At 46.0% G+C, this 20,000-nt stretch overlaps 1 protein-coding gene across 1 annotated transcript in view; it reads left to right on the plus strand.

Moving 5' to 3' along the window:
- The first annotated feature begins 3,636 nt into the window (after positions 1 to 3,636).
- LOC130120060 (protein shisa-6) overlaps positions 3,637 to 20,000 on the plus strand; it is a 99,004-nt gene continuing 82,640 nt past the window's right edge. The window contains exons 1-2 of the mRNA XM_056288678.1: positions 3,637 to 4,181; positions 12,669 to 12,823. Coding sequence (XP_056144653.1) covers positions 3,637 to 4,181; positions 12,669 to 12,823 — 700 coding nt within the window. The remainder of the gene's footprint in view (positions 4,182 to 12,668; positions 12,824 to 20,000) is intronic.

Raw genomic sequence — 20,000 nt, forward strand, 5'->3', positions numbered from 1 at the left:
CTGGAGCACCTCCGTCAACATCCGTCCAAAGGGAATGAACCTAAAAGGAAGCTGTTTGTTCCTGTGTCTGTCCACTCCCAGGTTCCCCAGTGGGCTCATGCGTCCAGACTGGCCTGCCACCCAGGGGTCTCACGCACTTTGACTAGTCTCCGCCAGAGGTTTTGGTGGCCCCACATGCAGAAGGACGTGTTGGAGTATGTAGCTGCCTGCCCCAACTGTGCCCAGCAGGACTACTAAACCTGCTGCCCATTCCACAACGACCCAATCACGCTAGCCCTGGACTTCATCACCGGTCTCCCGAATTCTGAGAGTAACTCGGTGGTCCTTACTGTGGTTGATCGTTTTTCAAAGGCCGTGCATTTACATTCCACTTCCTAAAATACCCACAGCTAAGGAAACTGCTCAACTCCTAGTGCAACATGTTTTTAGGATACAGGGCCTGCCTACCTCTGTGGTCTCTGACAAGGGACCTCAATTCACCTCTCGTTTTTGGAAAGCCTTCTGTACTCACAGGTGCTTCGGTCCAAGTGTCGCCAGGTTTCCATCCACAGACCAGTGGGCAGACTGAGAGGACCAATCAGCACCTAGAGAGCACCCTCTGCTGCATGGTCAGTGAGAACCCATCCTCCTGGAGATAGCGCCTCCCATGGGTTGAATATGCACATAATTCACTGCCTGTCTCCTCCACGGGGCTCTCCATTTCAGGTTTGTTTTGGGTATCATTCCCCTCACAAGAGGAGGAAACACTTGTGCCCTCTGCCCAGACTTTTGTCCGCAGATGTCACCGGATCTGGCGACGAGCCCGTGCCCAACTCCTGTGGTCCTCAGCCCGTCAAAAGTAACAGGCTGACCGCCATTGTCCGGCACTTCCCGACACCGGAAAGGACAAAGGGTCTTGTCGTCGTCCAGGGACCTGCCCCTCCGGACTGCCTCCAGAAATTTGACTCCCAGGTTCGTAGGCCCATTTCCGGTGTCTAAAATTATTAATCCCTCTGCTGCCCATTTACAGTTGCCCAGGACTCTTTGGAGAATCCATCCCACCTTTCGTGTTTCCTGTATCAAGTTAGTACGCACCTGTGTCCTTGCCCCACCCGCCAACCCTCCTCCCCGGCTCATTGAAGGTGAAGAAGTTTACACTGTCAATAAACTCCAAGTCTCGACGCCGGGGAGAGGCATTCAGTATTTGGTGGACTGGGAGGGCTACGGCCCTGAGGTAAGATCTTGGGTTTCTGCCAGGGACATCTATGATCCCACCCTCATCAGGGAGTTCCACCATCTGAACCCTGACCAGCCCAATAGGACGCCTGGGGGCGTCCGTAGAAGGGGGGTACTGTCATGGACTCTGCTGAAGCGTCCTACTCTTCTTAACCACCTCCCTCTGCCCATCCTCCAATCAGCATCTGCCAGCTGTTCCCACAAGTAAACTGTCTCCACCCATTGGCACTCCGTCAGCCTATCAGTCTGCCACACGTGTTGCTTGTCTGTTCGTTACCCCAGTATATATTCCGGTCCGTTGGCCCTTGTTTGCCAGATCGCAGTTCCTGCTCCCTGCCTGCTTCGTATCCCGGCTGATTGTATGTATTGCCTTAATCAGTAAAGTCACTCTCTTGCCAAACTCCTGCCTCTGCTCCGTGATTCTGCATGTCGGTCGTCTCTGATCTGTGACAGTTAGGATTAATAAAATAACTAAAGTACTACCGTTACTATCACGATTTTAATTGCAAAAAGATTGTTTTACCTGCTTGTGGATGTCCGCGAATCGAACCTCGCTGATGACGTCATGACCGTTCAATGTGATGCGTGGTATTTGGACGCATCAGCTCTCCACAGAAGAGAATGGAAAGGATTGGCGCACCATCTGCACGCAAAAATGGATTTTGGCGCATGCATTGCACGCAATGCGAAGGTGTAATATGGTGTTATTTGTACGCAGATTGGTGAGACCGGGCTCCTTTTCTAGAACCCTCTCTGACTACATTCATTCCCTTGCACTGTGCGCTCTAACCTCCACCCTGAACCCAACACTTAACCCTAAAATAGACCCCTGAAGAAGTGAAGAGCAGACAAAATGTCCGCAGTCTGGTTAAAACTCAAATTGGTGCTCACAAAGAAGTAAAAGGACACATGCACGCACACGCTGAGACTGGTGGTGTCAGCGCATGCACGCACACGCTGAGACTGGTGGTGTCAGCGCATGCACGCAGCTCGGGTGCAGCGCTGCGCGGATTGACAACCAGAGCAGCGACGTCGTCGTGCCCTGCAGGAGGACTCCTTACATGCAGGTCTGTGGAGGGTCCATCATAGTTTGTGGAGGGTCTGTCGTGTTGACTGTGGCCTGCAGGCGTGGCCGCACACCTGGCTGTCAGATGTGGATTGATAATGAACTGAGGTGTCGCCACCTGAAGTGGTGACGTAGAGGGCAGTGGTTGGAGGGGTGGTAGTGTATGTGTGTGTGTGGGGGGGGGTGAGAGAGAGGATGAGCTTTAGCGAGTGAGGCATATGTAGAGAGAGAGAGAGAGAGAGAGAGAGAGAGAGAGAGAGGGCGGGCGGAGCGGTGCGAGGTCTCGGCTCATGCCTTGCAAAGGCTTCTTTGATTCAGTGGCAGTGCTGAGATAACCCCCCCTTCCTCCGCCTCCTCCTCCTCCTCCTCCTCGGGCATCGTTACCGGGTAAGTGCTCATATCTCTTACTGTGTTCTCCTGAAAGTTAATATTTCTGTTTCTATGTCGGAGGTTGTAAACTAGTGGAAGAGGGGCGTGAAGCCCGCGTCTCTCCGCATGTGGCTGCAGGGTGAGGGTTGTCTGGGTGTCCGGGGGAAAGCCGTTTGATTCGGCATGGAAATGATGTGAAGGAAGCAGATCTGGCCACCTTCCAAACATCTTCCTCAACGGGCACAGCTGCGTTATAGCCATGCCATACTTTATGGTGACCTGTCAGTATACTGCAGGAAGACACAAGTGCAGGACCCAGCCGGCAGGGCTGCCCAGGCTAGTTTCTACTGTCTGTTTCTGGGCTGTGAGCCCACCAGTTTATCTGCTCGGTGTTTAGGAGGGTTTTGCAGTTTCACCGCGTTTCGACGACCAAAAAAAAGGCTAATAATGATTTGCACGTGTCCTCTTCCACAGGACCAACTCGGACGTGTCCTGCACAGCAGCTGCGCGGCTTTCTGCTGAATGCACATTTTAAGGACGTTTGTTTTTTGATCACGTGTCTGAAAGAAGAAGAAGAAGAAGAAGAAGAAGAAGAAGAAAAAAGACCACCGACAGACACTTGGTCAAACCACCTCCCCAACCCCCCCCCCCCCCCCCCGATGACCGCCAACTCCACGCGCCCGGAAGATGCGCGATGTGCCGAAACTGATGCGCGAGGCATCCACCCGACCTCCCGTCCATCCGTCCAGCCGTCCGTCTGTCCAGCCGTCGAGAGCGCGAGTTAAGGGCGAGCCGCTGGGAAAGGGAGGGCATGCATCTGCAATGAAGTCCCTGCAAAAACCGCCGGGAAGAAGACAAACCTGCAAGGGGGGGTCCGGGCGGTGAGACGCGAGGAACCGCAGGAGCTGGAAGAAGACGGCGGAGGAGAGCAGAGAAGAGAAGCGAACAGACGGAGCATCCGAAAAGCGGAAGAGAACGCGGGAACCATGGGGACCAAGCATCTTCTTCTTCTGCTGATCTACTTAGACCCGCTCGGCGTTCTGTGCGCCGACGCGCAGAAGAAGAGCAAAGGCGCGCCGAGGAGGAACCAGAAGATGCGGGAGGCGGGCGTCAATAGCACCGCCCTGCCGCCGGCGCGGGTGGTGACCCAGGTGCAGGCGCCCTCGGTGGGCGCCCACGACACCTGCCTGGGGTACTACGACGTCAGCGGGCAGTTGGACAAGGAGTTCGCCTGCAACAACACCGACCACCGGTTCTGCTGCGGCAGCTGCTTCCTGCGCTTCTGCTGCGCGGATAAAGGGAAGCGGGTGGAGCAGAAGACCTGCACCAACTACAACACGCCGGACTGGATCAAAACCCAGCCCCCGTCCCCGGCGCCCACGGGGGACGTCTACGACCCGGAACTGGACCAGACCAACACCACGGTCTACATCACCTGCGGGGTCATCGCGCTCATCATCGCCATTGGGATTTCCGCCAAAGTCGCCTACGACAAAGCCACCAAGCCCCCACAGGAGATGAACGTCCACAGGTGAGTCGGTGTCTCCCTCTTTCTCTCTCTCTCTTTCTCTCTCTCACTCTCGCTTTCTCTCTCTCTCCTTCTCTCTCTCTTTCTCTCTCCCTCTCTCTTTCTCTCTCCCTCTCTCTTTCTCTCTCTCCTTCTCTCTCTCACTTCTCTCTCTCTCTCTCTCTCTCTCTCTCTCTCTCTCTCTCTCTCTCTCTCTCTCTCTCTCTCTCTCTCTCCTCTCTCTCTCTCTCTCTCTCTCTCCTTCCTCTCTCTCTCTCCTTCTCTCTCTGTCAGTTCAGCTCAGCTCAGTCCAGGGAGCGTTGCTGACATGAGGCACATGTGCAACATGTTGCCAAAGCACAGATTTGAACATAAGTGAAATAACGATAAAAGAAGATGGAATAAAATGAATCGCATGATAAATCAACAGGTTCTGCACATAACTTGTCCTGCGTAGTAAGTGATGGTTCTAACAGGCACAGCACGTGCTTCTTAGACAATAGTGCAAGTGATCCCATTGTTGATGTGGCTGACGTGACGTCGTGCACTGTAAATACAATACCACGCTTCTGTTAGATTCACCCCAAGAAGAGTACACCAGCTTCCATCTGTACCTACATCTTTGGACCTCTGTCTCTGTCTCTGTCTCTGTCTCTCTCTGTCTCTGTCTGTCTGTCTGTCTGTCTGTCTCTCTTTCTCGCTCCCGCTCTCTGTCTGTCTCTCTCTTGCGCTCTCTACCTCTCTCTGTCTCTCTCTCACTCCCCCTCGCTCTCTATCTCTGTCACTCTGTCTCTCTCTCGCTCTCTACCATGCTGTCTCTCCCTGACTCCCCCCCTCTCTCTCACTGTCTTGTCTCTCTCTCACGCTGTCTCTCTCTACCTCTCTCTGTCTGTCTCTCTTTCTCGCTCCCGCTCTCTGTCTCTCTCGCTCTCTCTACCTCTCTCTGTCTCTCTCTCACTCCGTCTCGCTCTCTATCTCTGTCACTCTGTCTCTCTCTCTATCATGCTGTCTCTCCCTCACTCCCCCTCTCTCTCGCTCTCTCTCACTCCCCCTCTGTCTGTCTTTCACTCCCCCTCGCTCTCCATCTCTGTCACTCTGTCTCTCTCTCGCTCTCTACCATGCTGTCTCTCCCTCACTCCCCCCCCTCTCTCACTGTCTGTCTCTCTCTCACGCTGTCTCTCTCTACCTCTCTCTGTCTCTCACTCCACCTCTCTGTGTCTGTCTCACTCTCTCTCACTCCATCTGGCTCTCTATCTCTCTCACTCTCTCTACCATGCTGTCTCTCTCTCCCCCTCTCTCTCACTCTGTCTGTCTCTCTCTCACGCTGTCTCTCTCTACCTCTCTGTCTCTCACTCCCCCTTGCTCTCTTGCTCTTACTCTGTCTCTCTCTGTCTCTGTCTCTCTTTCTCACTCACCCTCTCTCTCTCTCACTCCGTCTCTTTCTCCCACTCTCTGTCTCGCTCTCCCTACCCCTCTTCTCCCCAACCCACCCTCTCTGTATCTGTTTATATATCCACCCAGCTCATGTCTGGTTAATCCTGAGTGCAGTTTTGCAGTATAGGGTATTGTTTTGCATTGCGTGCATCACTTTAGTTGGGAGGGAGGGAGAGAGAGATTTTTGATTTTCAAAAGTACACTTATTCAGCCCAGCAGCTCATATTCAGAACATATACATCTTATTATAATCCAATACATTTTACTGTCTCATTACGTAATTCAAAATAAAAGTATCCATACCAATAAACAGGTTCCAAACTCAAGTCAACTCTACATGCATGGCCCAAAATCACAAACACACATTAAATACAAGAATTAAAAAAAAACATAAGCCAAATATACAGCCAGGGCTCACCCTCGTTAAACAAATCAGAAACAGAAAACCCGGTCTTCATCATCACCCACTCAGCTCAACACTCCCCCTATTGCCCGTTTAAGGCTGAAAGCCTCTAAATTGTCTACCATTTTGTAGTAGGAATACTCCACCCTGAACCGAGCCTTCAGCAGACCTTTAAGAACCTGCACAGGGTCCACACAGCCCCGCCCGAGCCCGGTTCTTACGGCTCAGCCAGATGGCTGATTTGGCAGTGGCTGATATAAAATGTATAATTGTTTGCGCACTTTTCTTCCCAGCTAGGTTTTGGGACTATACACAAATAACTGAAAGGAAAAAGCCTCCCCCACGCCCCAAAACCAACGCCTTAGCAAATCAAACACACCTACCAACCTAGGACAATAGCACGAATAAATGCATTAGAGTTTCACACTGTGAGCAAAAAAGACTCCCTGTGATCAGGATCCAGGTGTGCTCTGAGAGAGACCGACAGACAGACAAACCGATAGACAGACAGACAGACAAACCGACAGACAGAGGAAGAGCGACGTCGTACTGCAGAAGCAAAGCTCGCCCACCCTCAACTTCACACCAGAGGGAAATGAGAGAAGACCAGGCAGATGTAGACATACCTCTGTATACCCCAGCATGTCTTTAAGCCTTGAAATATGTACTTACCTGTGTGTGTGTGTGTGTGTGTGTGTGTGTGTGTGTGTATGTATGTGTATATATATATATATATATATATATATATATATATATATATATATATATAGGATTTCTTTCAGTTTCCATGAAACTGAAGGAAAGGATTGGCAGCATAAGACATTTTTTGACCTGATCTCTGAATGGGCCCTGTGTGATGGTCTGGCAGCCTGTCCAGGGTGTCTCCCCGCTGGCCGCCCAATGACTGCTGGGATAGGCTCCAGCATCCCCGCCACCCTGAGAACAGGATAAGCAGTTTGGCTAATGAATGGATGGGTGGATGGACATATATATATATATTTTTTTAATTATATATATATATATATAATGTCCTTTTTTAATCCCCCAATAGAAAATCTGCCAGTGTTGGACTCTACACTCGGGTGTATTGGAAATGTTGTGGGTCGGTTGCTCAAAAACTAAAATTAATATTTCATTTTGCTGTTTTCTGTTTTTGAGAGTTGCCTTGGTACTTTTTGTTATTGCTTCCAACTCTGCTCTTTTTTCCCAAAGGGGATCCATTATACACATTTGCCACGAGTGAAGAGTTGACTGGTAGTTGGGAATAGACCTGCCAATTCTGATCATAATGACGTTCTAAAAATGTACACAGCAATCTCCTCAGGAGGTCCTTCTCAAATTGTGAGCGTGCTCTAGACCTTGGGAGACTATAGAGTTGTTTGCTCGATAAGTATTAAGCATAATTGATCGTACATTTAAGTATGGCATAAACTCTGTAGGAGTGGTTTTGTAGCTGCAGGGTTCTCAGACCAGCCGGGTCAACATGGCATCGACTTTGCCTTTTACACGTAAACAAGAGCAGACAGCAGACAGCTCTCTGTCCTGAGGGCTGATACGTCCCAAAACATTTCTCACACATCTCTCGTACACATTAAGCATCAAGTCGTTGGCCTTGCCAAGGATTCAAGGTTTTCAGAGCGTTCTGAGATAACTCCCTCGAGAAAAAAGTTACGTGGCCTTTTAACATAATCTGATGAAGTCTTTTGTTTTTGTCCCCCCCCCCCCCCCAGTACTTTTGTAGGGACGCTAAAGTGAACTGGGCATTGCTGTTATCCCACGTTAATAATTTGATTTCCACTTTGGCCAGAACAGAAGCAGGTAAAGCACTTTGTGGCCAGTGCTGGGAACCTGGCAGGACTGTATGAGGTTAACTGAGCATCGTCAATCTCGGGTCATGTAGATTTGGTGCCCGCTGCTTTCAAAATGTCAAGGGCGATTATTCAGTTTTTGTCGTCTTAGGGGGACACCTGTTGAGAAAATCCTTACACATTTATGAAAACGGACAATCTCGTCCACAGCAGGTCAGTTCATTAGCTGGTAGCTAATGGAGCGTTTTGGTCCCAAGGTCGGGAAGATTCAAATGGACTGATGCTATGAAAACATACAATGGCAAGCTCCGGTGACCATGACAATTGTCTTTGTGAAGCTAATACTCTTTCTCTCATGTCCATATGGACTCGTGAAACTTTATAGTATGCTATTTTTCATTTGAGACAACAGACTGAGGTCATAAAATGAGGGGAGGGCTGTAAAACTCGGATTGCTGCAGGTTCCCTCCCATCTCTGCCACTGGCACATGAAGAGAGCGGGAAGTTTATGTGCTCTTAATGCGCTCCTATCCCAGCCACGGGGCGTACTTTCAAGTGGAGCTACTTAATGCCACCACTTCAGTAGCCACGAAAGTTAGTCATTTGGTGGATATGGAGAGAAACGAAGGACAAATGAATGATGAGGGAATGCCTTGGTGGGCGCTCAATAGCTCTCTGACAATTTGTTTATTTCCACCAGACACTCGGCACGGTGCTGTCACGACCACGCTGGCTGGTGCTATAACATTTTCTGACTGCCCTGCAGAATCTGACTCCCCTTAGCGTGAACAGGTTACAGTTAGGGTTGAGGGGGGTTAGGATTAGGGGGTTAGGGTTGGAGGAGTTAGGGTTGAGGGGGTTAGAGTTGGGAGTTAGGGTTGGGGGGGTTAAAGTTAGGGGGTTATAGTTGGGAGGGATTAGAGTTAGGGGATTAGGGTTAGGGGATTAGGGTTTGGGGTTAGGAGGTTAGAGTTAGGGGGTTAGGTTTGGGGGGTTAGAGTTGGGGGGACTAGGGTTAGGGGAAATAAGGTTGTGGGGTTAGAGTTGGGGGGATTAGGGTTAGGGAGTTAAAGTTAATGTGTTAGAGTTGGGGGATTAGGGTTGGGGGGTTAGGATTAGGGGGTAAGGGTTTGGGGGGGGGCTTAAGGGATAGGGTTAGCCTAACCCAGCCTAGTCTCACACCAAGGGGAGTCGAATTCTGCAGGGGAGTTGGAATATTCTATAACACCGGCCGGAGACCTCCGCGCTGACAGCCATTTCCAAAATGCAGCAGTGGAACATGGGATTAGTGATATGCTTGACAAAGGGTTTGCTTCTATAAAAAAAGAAGAAGAAGAAAAAAAGAAGTGGAGTTTCTCTGTTAATTTCCGGTGGCTCTCTAAAGTGGTTTGGGTTTCTACCTCAGTGAGCAAGGGAGGACTGTGAATGGCATACAGAGATGTTGGCAGACCTTTGCTGTTTCATCTGTGACCTTCACCAGAAAGCGCAAGACACAGCGCATGAAAGCCAAAGCCTGTGATCAAAGCAGACCATATTGATCAAATTCTCCAGGAACAAACCAAGATGTCATTTGTGCTGTTATCTGTGGCTTTGTTCTCCGGTTGCATGCCGAGGTTATAAAGGCAAGATTACTTCATACTGGCAAAAATAGCAGGAGAATCACTACACGATTTCAGCATAAAAAAAGAGGGGAAAGAAGACACTTGTGTCATGGGAGAAATGCATTCTACGATGCTTTTCTGTCCACTCTTTGCACCACACTCTTAAATGGACCTGATAATTAAACAGTATACTTACAGTTTCCATGTCATTTGGGAAAAATAGCATTCAAGTGGTATAATTCTGTAAGAAAACGACAAACTAAAAGCACTTTTGGCTTTCTTTTTCTTGTTTGAAGGGAAGCCTGAGAAAAGCTCGATTCAGAAGGACTTTCTTATTAAGTCTTTTTTATTTGGATATCCCGCATAGGGTAGAAACTCCTTATGCACCTTATGTATCTTATGCAGCAGGAGGTGCATAAGATACGACAGCCAACTGGGACAGTTTAAAATCAGGTCGCCTCCGTCTGTGAAAAAGATATGGTTAAAGAAAGTGTGCTCATCCTGGAAGGGAAATGCTATTAATATACCGCATATCTCCCAAAGTCAGCAGCGAGTTCTGCAGAAGTGAACTGTGCAGTTGCTCTTAGTTGACATTGACACAGTTAAATTGCCCTTTCAGTTCCTTTAAGAAACAAAACAGCGGTGCTTCATCTTAACAACTGACACGCTGCTTTCAGCAGTTGAAAATGATGGTGGTGTGACATTTTACGAATTCAACAAAAGTGTAAGGTCAGCTCATGGGTTTTTTTTATTGCATGTCTTCAAAGAAAAGACCTCGGGTTTAGATCAGTAACCCCTACAAGTCCTCCATCCCATACGACGACATAGGTCGTATACCCTCTTCCCTCTAATACGACCCACGGGAGCGTTTCTTAAATTAGCGCCCCTACCGGCGGTAAGAGATATACCACAGATACTTTTCGCCTCTGTATGTGGGTTTTTATCTACTTGTTGACATTCTTTTTACAACGCCTCATAGACAGGCTAATAAAGGTACGTAGTCAGTAAATAGTGATTAAAAACAATGTGAGAACAATAGAATTTGTAGTCAGTGTGGTTTTGTGTTGTTTCGCCGTCTGGTATAGTAACTAAGATTGCTATTGGCAGCACTACCACTAGAGGGCGCTTAACTTTAAAACGTAACTATAGGTCGTAATAAGCCGCTTGTACAAACAACCTATGGTGTCGTTTTTTGGTCTTTTCCTTGCTACAGCCCATCGCAACTAACATGACCACCTTGTGTACCTCTGTAGGAAATATTGGCCTCCTTTGTGACCTATGGCGTTATTGGGATTTCCTGAGCTCTACAGTTCACAATCGAACCCAAGTAAAATATTGGGGTGTAAGAAAATATCAATACACTTGTGTATTTTGATAGTATCCTTCATAATGTTGTATCCGGTGTTGTAGTGAAAGGAACACGCATCTAAATTCAGTTTACCCAGCTTTTTATACGCAGTCGACATACATCTTCATTCCATAAATTCATAATATACATCAAGTTATATTGTAGCAAACTAATGTAAGTTATAGACAATAGTGTATTTCAGTGGGAAAATACATGAATTGATGCTTTTGTGAAAATGTTGCCCATATTGGCTGCTGGGCAGTTGGTTGCCTAATGATAATCACCGACTGGAGATAAATTACCCACCTTTTTATTTACCATTTCATCACGGGCTGTGTCCAATTTCAAAAACACTGCATCAATTTGTAATATTGCTCAACTCGCCCTTTTTTCGTTTTCCATTACTGGACAGTACCGGCATTTTGGTTAACTGGTACCACCTTTCTGGTACCACCTCTGTCGAAGTTCCAAAAGAACTGGAGCGGGTACCAAAATCAATGTAGACCTCTGATTGGTCAGAACCATGCGTCACTGCGCCATCCTGCGTCATACGTCATCAATGCGCGCCTGGGATATTTTCACATCCATCGAGATCAGCCGCCATTTTAAATTCCGAAGCGGAGTTATCGTAAAAGTACATTTTGAAATTGAAAAAATCGAGAGCCGAAAATCCAGCTTCACTGAGGGGCTACTGTTACGGTAATGGAAAACGGCACAGAAGCGAGTCGAGTCGAGTTGAGCCGGTGCCATGTAGTGGAAACGGGGCAAAAGAGACGTGTCGGCGGCGCTACTTCATTGTGTAGTTTCCATCTTTGGCCACTAGGCGACAGTCGCAGTATTGTAACGGGGCCGCGCAGAACCACAACAGCCCTAGGCGCTGTCAGTGCCACACTTGCTAGCTACGGCTCCGATTGCTCTGATTTGCTGAGTACCGAGGTGTTTTCGTTGACGTTTTTTTTTAAAAAAAAAAGACAAAACATTGCTATATATCGCAGTGTTTAGAGTATTGTGATATATCGCAATATACTGAATCGTGACGTTTCAGGCGACAGGCATGGGCACAAGTCCATGCCCCCATCCATAGGGTTAGTGGTTATGTCAGGAAGAGCATCCGACGTAACATTTTGCCAAATCCTTATGTGGATTGACTATGGATGTATTATAATACCACTATAACTAGTATACTGTACTATAATACATCCAAGGGATTGACAAAACCGTTATAACGATCGCTGCCTAGGCGTCCATTTTGGTGACGTAATGCTTCCGTTGCGGGGGAGCTCCGGTTTTATTGTGAAGGTCGGACAAGATGGGGGCCAGTGAACCCGTTGTGCATTGAGCACCGATTGCTTAGAAAAGAAGAAAACACCACGAGATGTTACTCAAAAGGACCACTGTTTGAGAAAAAGACACCAGTCTAACAGTGTTGTGGTAATGGGTAGACGCTGGTGTGAACCGTCGTCACCAAGTCTTATAATAATCCCCTTTTCGGTGCTGAAACCATGACCTGTATCACAACAACGTCTGTCCTCAATAAAACTACAGCTGAGGTATGAAGAGTTTTGTCTGGTGTTCATCCACTCCACTCTGTTGACTCTGCGGAGCTCACCCCAATCTACACCATACCGAATCGGTCGAGGATCCATACGGGATCGGCTGAGGCCCGGGTTAAAAACGACCGCCATTGGTGCTGTGCCCCCACAGGGTACCGATGGAAACTCAGGGGTCGCTGTGGTGACCCCTGAGAATCAAGGAACAAGCTGAAAGAAGACCGAATTGTGCCATTTGTACCGTGATACAAATCATATCGCCAAATTCATGCCAATACACGGTCTTATGAAATTTATGAGTTTTAAGGGGGGGGGAAGTTTGTTTGATGTTTTTTTAAAACCTTCGTTGGTTTGTTTCCCCCTCCAGAGCCCTGGCAGACATTCTGCGGCAACAAGGACCTGTTCCTATATCTCAGTATGAGCACGAAGACATCGCGATCGATGGGTCGCCCAAAGACGAGACACCTGTTCGGACCTCCAAGAACCATTACACCCCTGTTCACACCAAGCCATCAAATCACGGTGGGTACAAACACACTGTCTTTACACCGGGAACAAGGCATCTAGATGGTGAATATTGTGTATATACCTAGATAGCAAAATTGCTGTGGCCTGGACCTGTCCCACACCTGACTTTCATCTTTCTTTCATCCTGCCCACCTACCGCATGGGATGGTATTTGGGCAGTCCGTTCCTGTTTGCCAGATCTGGGCCAGAACCAAGCCATAGCAATGCCGCATGTGCCACATATTTGCTAAAAGTGGCCCATATTTGTTTTGTGATATTTGGGCCATGTTCACCATTTACCACATGCCACTTCAGGGTCACATCCAAGATTCAAGATTTAGTTTATTGTCATTTTCATTATGTACCTGCACACATAAATAAAAATGAAATGCCGTTTCTCCCAGCCCACAGCAGTGCAACAGAGAAGATAAAAAAATACACATTGAAAAACTTCCCTAAAAACGATACCACTAAAAACATAAAAACAGAGAGAACAAAACAAAAAGCATAAACAATTAACAACACGGATTACATGTTGGCGAGAACACCGCGTCTTTGCCAAAAAAGGCCCACATTTGATTTGGCATATTTGGGCCATATTTGCTATTATACATGTGGGCCACTTCAGGCTCACATCCATTTTGTCAGGGCCAGGTGAAGACCATCAGTGCCGCATCATTGCCTGAAGTGGCCCACATCCGGATGCTATCTGGGTAGTGAACATTTTTTAAAGGTCTATATCTCTCAACAGGTACCTCTTGCATAAGCAAACCATTTCCATGTGTTAATGTTCACAACAGTTAATACGGCATGCATTCACGAAACACGCAATGTTATTACGATGGTGGTAGGCTTAAGGGTTGTAAAGGGGGACCACTGGGTCCTCTTTATCCATATCAATTGCTTTTGACTGACATCCACTAAAATAGATGGACTGGCTGTAATCCTTCAACTTTTTTTCCCCTAAGCTTACTCAAAAGGGAATATATAGCAAATGACATGCAGGGTGGCCTCAGCTGACTCTCTGTTGCATAAGGGGTCCCATAAGCCAACTCAGCATTGGCTAAATTAACATCTTCTACGGGAGACACACGCTTTTGTCCGAAAGATAATTCTGTCATGCAGCGCTTTCCCTCCTACTTTTATCCAGTCTCTAGATCCCTGCTCCGGGGATCAGCTCGTTTGCTAAGTGCCCAAGTACGATGTCCCAGATTCAACAGTGTTATGTTTCACTCTTGTGTCTTGTGTCAAAGTCATCCACACACACACACCACTACCCCCATTGAGGGATTGTGTCAGAAAGGAGCTGTTAGATACTGCAGCGCGGGAAGAGTGAGCTGCTTTTCTCACAAAAACCAGAGGAAGAAAACGCTTTCTTTTTCTTTTTCTTTTTTTGGTTGTATAAGATTTATGTAAATGAAATGTAAAGGCTAGAAACTAGGAAAAGTTATTTTTACCTAAATTCTTGCTCTGCCACCCTATGGTTTGATTACAGAACACCCCATAGGCCTTAAAGTTGGACCGAAACTGAAACTTTAATTTTTTCATTACTTATTACTGCAATCGTCATGCATTTTTACTGCCTCATTCTGCTGGATATTTATATATATATATATATATATAGCGTTTTTTTTCCGAAACTGTCAATGGTGTTATAAGTGCTCAACTAATGAGGAGCGGAATATCAATACAGATGCAGGAAAAAAGTTTGCATTAAAACTTTTTTTCCTGCATCTGTATATATAAAAGTTTATATATATATATAATTATTATTATAAAATGTAGATTTCAGTTTTTCTATTCTCGTTTTAAAAGAATCAGATCAAGTCATCAAACTATGAAACCCCACCTACCCTTACCGCCATCCCCTGCCTGCACATGTCACTCAAAGGGTCAGCTCATGAATATCAATGAGACCCCTCCCTCACAACTCTTGAGATTATTGAGAACGATTGTGGATAAAGGTATAAAAAAACGCCACAATATTAGTCATTTACAAATAAAAAAAATGTTGCTGAATGTTTTATTATGCAGCGTTCAGGGTTTTTTTAGACATGAAAAGTCAAATCTGATTACTGATTCCAGGCCACAATGTGAAAGATCTCTCTACAATGTTGAGACTGATGATTAGAGTCTCCAACTCAATCTCTCTACGTCTTTCATAGAGTCTCAGTGAATGTAGCTTCTCCTCAACCCTTAAGTGAACTCGACTCATCAACAATCCAAAATGTCCTCCACCTGTGGGACGTGGTGGTACGAATGCCCCCCATGCGGCTCATACGTTTACCTGCTCTGTCACGTTCCTGAAGGCACGAAACTTATTTCTGTGGCCGAGCACATTTTCATTTATTCTCTTAAATGAGTTTTCAGTTTGAGGAATTATATTAGATCTGCTAAAAGAACGTAGTTGTCAAAATGGAAAACTTAATTGATCACAAAAAATAATTTTACATGTCTGAAGTATGAGTATGACTACGGAAAAGAAGCCCCAGCTATAAGGGCATAAGTATTAGTTTTGATGTGGTTAAGGTCACCGTAAGGATTTGGCAGGCCAGTTAAGTGTAATAATGAGCTTAAATCTGGATTAAAAGTGGGTCTGAGCAGATGATGTAGTATTGGGTTGGCTTTCCATAATACGTGGTTGAGCACCTGTGGTAAACAATCAGGAACAAAAAATGTCTCGCCGAGTTGCATTGTGACTGTTAACCACCAACACACGTCCCAAGACTCCAGGGAGCAACAACAGTTAATGCTAAACAACCAGGTGATTAAACCAGACTGCTGTGAAAGCAGTGACAATCAAATTCATTGAAACAAAAAATTCAATCCCTCCATTTATTCAGCTGCTTAACTGCAACCGCTAAAGGGAATTTGTTTCATGCAGAGATGGGCTCACTGACATTTTTTAATGTTAACAACTGCATGGTTAAAAAACACAACTCTAAAGGGCAAATATTACGACTTTCTACGGCCCCATGTCCAACTTTTGTTCCACTGTTTAGTTCCCACCATCTATTCAATGTAGACTACCGAACTGTAACATCTGCTGCACAACTGTGTGCTGAGTTGAATTTGAAATGGGAAATATTGATGATTATCTGATGTTTGCACAAGGATGGTAGATAGAGCTGTCTCGTAGTCCGCTCATGTAGTCTCTGTGTAAATATACAGCTTATTGAGGATGAATGGGGACTCTACATTAGCTCAGCGGCCAATCCCAAAAGTGCTTTGGCCAGGGGCATCCGGGTCGTGTGGCGGTCTATTCTGTTGCCTACCATCACGGGGATCCCCGGTTTGAATCCCCGTGTTACCTCCGGCTTTGTCGGGCATCCCTACAGACACAATTGGCCGTGTCTGCGGGTGGGGAGCCGGATGTGGGTATGTGTCCTGGTCACTGCACTAGCGCCTCTTCTGGTCGGTCAGGGTGCCTATTCGAGGGGGAACTGGGGGGAATAGCGTGATCCTCCCACGTGCTACATCCCCCTGGTGAAACTCCTCACTGTCAGGTGAAAAGAAGCGGCTGGTGACTCCACATGTATCGAAGGAGACGTGGTAGTCTGCAGCCCCTCCCCGGATTGGCTTAGAGAGTGGAGCAGGGACTGGGATGGCTCAGAAGAGTGAGGTAATTGGCCGGATACAATTGGGGAGAAAAAGGGGTGGAAAAAAATCCAAAAAACAGGTTTTTTGGATTTTTGTTTTGGCCAAAACCTTCAGGAAAAAATGCAATGGTGACCAGATAAGTTAATTAATAGCAGAAGTAAGTGGGCTACGATGATAGATTCTAAATAAGAGCTATGATTGTGTTGCTTAGTATGTGGATGATTAGCTTGGGGGACATTGGCTTCCTTACATGCTGCATGGTATAGTTATGTTGTCTATAATGATGGCCAGCCAACCAGTGTTTGGGTCTCTCATTGTCACTTAATCTAATGTCCATGATATCAATTACTCAATTACACACAACCCACACCCCCCCCCCCCGATCCAATCCAAATTACGTTGTTTGGTGCAATGAATCAAATCAACCGAGGTGACAAATGAAGGATGTAAGGATAGAGGGAGTCGTCTATCAGCGTTTACTGTTTTTGCTTGTTATTTCATTGTGTAAATGTAAAGCTCTGTGAGACTGTTTCTACAATTTAGCGTTATACAAATAAACTTGACTTGACAAATGGTCTTCCTGTGCAATGCACATACAGTGGTGCTTAAAAGTTTGTGAACCCTCTAGAATTTTCTGTATTTCTGGATAAATATGACCTAAAACATCATCAGATTTTCACACAAGTCCTAAAAGTAGATAAAGAGAACCCAATTAAACAAATGAGACAAAAATATTATACTTGGTCATTTATTTATTGAGGAAAATTATCCAATATTGCATATCTGTGAGTGGCAAAAGTATGTGAACCTCTAGGATTAGCAGTTAATTTGAAGGGGCAATTAGAGTCAGTTCTTTTCAATCAATGGGATGACAATCAGGTGTGAGTGGGCGCCCTGTTGTATTTAAAGAACAGGGATCTATCAAAGTCTGATTTTCACAACACATGTTTGTGGATGTGTATCATGGCAAGAACAAAGGAGATTTCTGACGACCTCAGAAAAAGTGTTGTTGATGCTCATCAGGCTGGAAAAGGTTACAAAACCATCTCTAAGGAGTTTGGACTCCACCAGTCCACGGTCAGACAAATTGTGTACAAATGGAGGAAATTCAAGACTATTGTTACCCTCCCCGGGGGCCTCATGTATCAATCGTTACTATGGGCAAATTTGTGCATACACACCCATGGAATTTTTCAGCCCTTAAGTTTGTCTGACAGTCAACAGCAAAGCATGATGGTTATTTGTAATTCCTTCCTGCTAATATCTATTGTCTACCTCTTTCACCCAGGCCTGCAAAGACATCAGTGTCTAAATTCAGGGGTTACCCTGGCTCTACACTGGTCTCTTGAGACAAACTTCAGGGCTAAAAAATCCCATGGGTGTGTACGCACAAATTTGCCCATAGTAACAACTGATACATGAGGCCCCAGGAGTGGTCGATCATCAAAAATCACTCCAAGAGCAAGGCGTGTAATAGTCGGCCAGGTCACAAAGGAACCCAGGGTAACTTCTAAGCAACTAAAGGCCTCTCTCACATTAGCTAATGTTAATGTTCATGAGCCCACCATCAGGAGAACACTGAACAATAACAGTGTGCATGGCAGGGTTGCAAGGAGAAAGCCACTGCTCTCCAAAAAGAACATTGCTGCCCGTCTGCAGTTTGACTAAGATCACGTGGACAAGCCAGAAGGCTAGTGGAAAAATGTTTTGTGGACGGATGAGACCAAAACAGAACTGTTTGGTATAAAGGAGAAGCGTTATGCTTGGAGAAAGGAAAACACTACATTCCAGCATAAGAACCTTATCCCATCTGTGAAACATGGTGGTGGTAGTATCATGGTTTGGGCCTGTTTTGCTGCATCTGGGCTAGCACGGCTTGCCATCATAGATGGAACAATGAATTCTGAATTATATCAGCGAATTCTTCAGGAAAATGTCAGGACATCTGTCCATGAACTGAACCTCAAGAGAACGTGGGTCATGCAGCAAGACAACAACCCTAAGCACACAAGTCGCTCTACCAAAGAATGGTTAAAGAAGAATAAAGTTAATGTTTTGGAATGGCCAAGTGAAAGTCCTGACCTTCATCCAATCGAAATGTTGTGGAAGGACCTGAAGCGAGCAGTTCATGTGAGGAAACCCACCAACATCCCAGAGTTGAAGCTGTTCTGTACGGAGGAATGGGCTAAAACTCCTCCAAGCCGATGTGCAGGACTGATCAACAGTTACCAGAAATGTTTAGCTGCAGTTATTGCTGCACGGGGGGGGGGGTTACACAAGATACTGAAAGCAAAGGTTGACATACTTTTGCCACTCACAGTTATGAAATATTGGATCATTTTCCTCAATAAATAAATTACCAATTATAATATTTTCGTCTCATTTGTTTAATTGGGTTCTCTTTATTTACTTTTAGGACTTGTGTGAAACTCTGATGTTTTAGGTCATATTTATGCAGAAATATAAAAAATTCTAAAGGGTTCACAATCTTTCAAGCACCACTGTACATAACCCATCTCTCCCCATGCGTCCAGTTTCTTCCTTCCCTGCTGTGAGTCGCCCTCTGTACGTCAGCGATCTCTTCCTTCCCGTCAGGCGCTATGAATCGTTTTAGTGGAGGGACCACGCTGTCAAAGAGTAATTGCGTTTATTCTCAGAAAAAAAAATAGGAATCTTCATAATTTATCTATTATCAAACAAAGTTAATGTGTTACAAATCCATTATCTTAACATATATGGTAATAACTCGGACATAGCTTTAATTCAGATGCTGTCAAAATGTAAAATGCATGAACTCTGTTCCGTGTGTTCTGTGTAATGAAGCTCTGTATTTCAGCTCTTTTCCTGTTCGGTCATTTTGTCATCGTAATTGGCTTGAAAAACTTTATCACAAGCTCATTTCATTTCTTGTTTCCACACAAAGCAGACGAGGCTATTTTGTTGAACATTTGTGGAGATATTAATAGCCACATACAGCATGACCACATGAGAGGCGTTCATATCAGACAGTATCTCAAAAACCGCTTGATATCTATCTATCTATCTATCTATCTGTCTATCTGTCTGTCTGTCTGTCTGTCTGTCTGTCTGTCTGTCTGTCTGTCTGTCTGTCTGTCTGTCTAATCAGAGAGAGAGAATTGTGAATTTACAACAGCTCTTTATTTAACGAGAAACAAACTTTATGAAACAATGACATCATCTAACAAAGTCGCTCCTTTACATTAACATGCACAGAAGAGTTCAACTTCCATCATCGAGCCCAAGATTGATTCAGACAGAGAGAGAGAGAGGGTGGGTGGGTGAGGGGGGATGGAGAGAGAGAGAGAGTGAGGGAGGATGGGTGGGAGGGCGGTGTGAGAGAGCGAGAGAGGGAGCGTGAGAGAGAGAGTGAGGGGGGAGAGAGGGGAGACGGAGAGATAGAGAGGGGGGTGAGAGAGATAGAGGGGGTGAGAGAGGGAGAAGTGAGAAGGAAGTGAGAGAGAGATAGAGAGAGAGAGAGAGAGGGACGACGGTTCAAGACTAGACTTGCTATCCACTGATAGAGTTGGACACAACACAGACAGTCATTGCTTCTTCCATCAGTATTTACTTT

The sequence above is a fragment of the Lampris incognitus genome, chromosome 10 (genome assembly GCF_029633865.1).
Source record: "Lampris incognitus isolate fLamInc1 chromosome 10, fLamInc1.hap2, whole genome shotgun sequence".
NCBI classification, from domain to species: domain Eukaryota; kingdom Metazoa; phylum Chordata; class Actinopteri; order Lampriformes; family Lampridae; genus Lampris; species Lampris incognitus.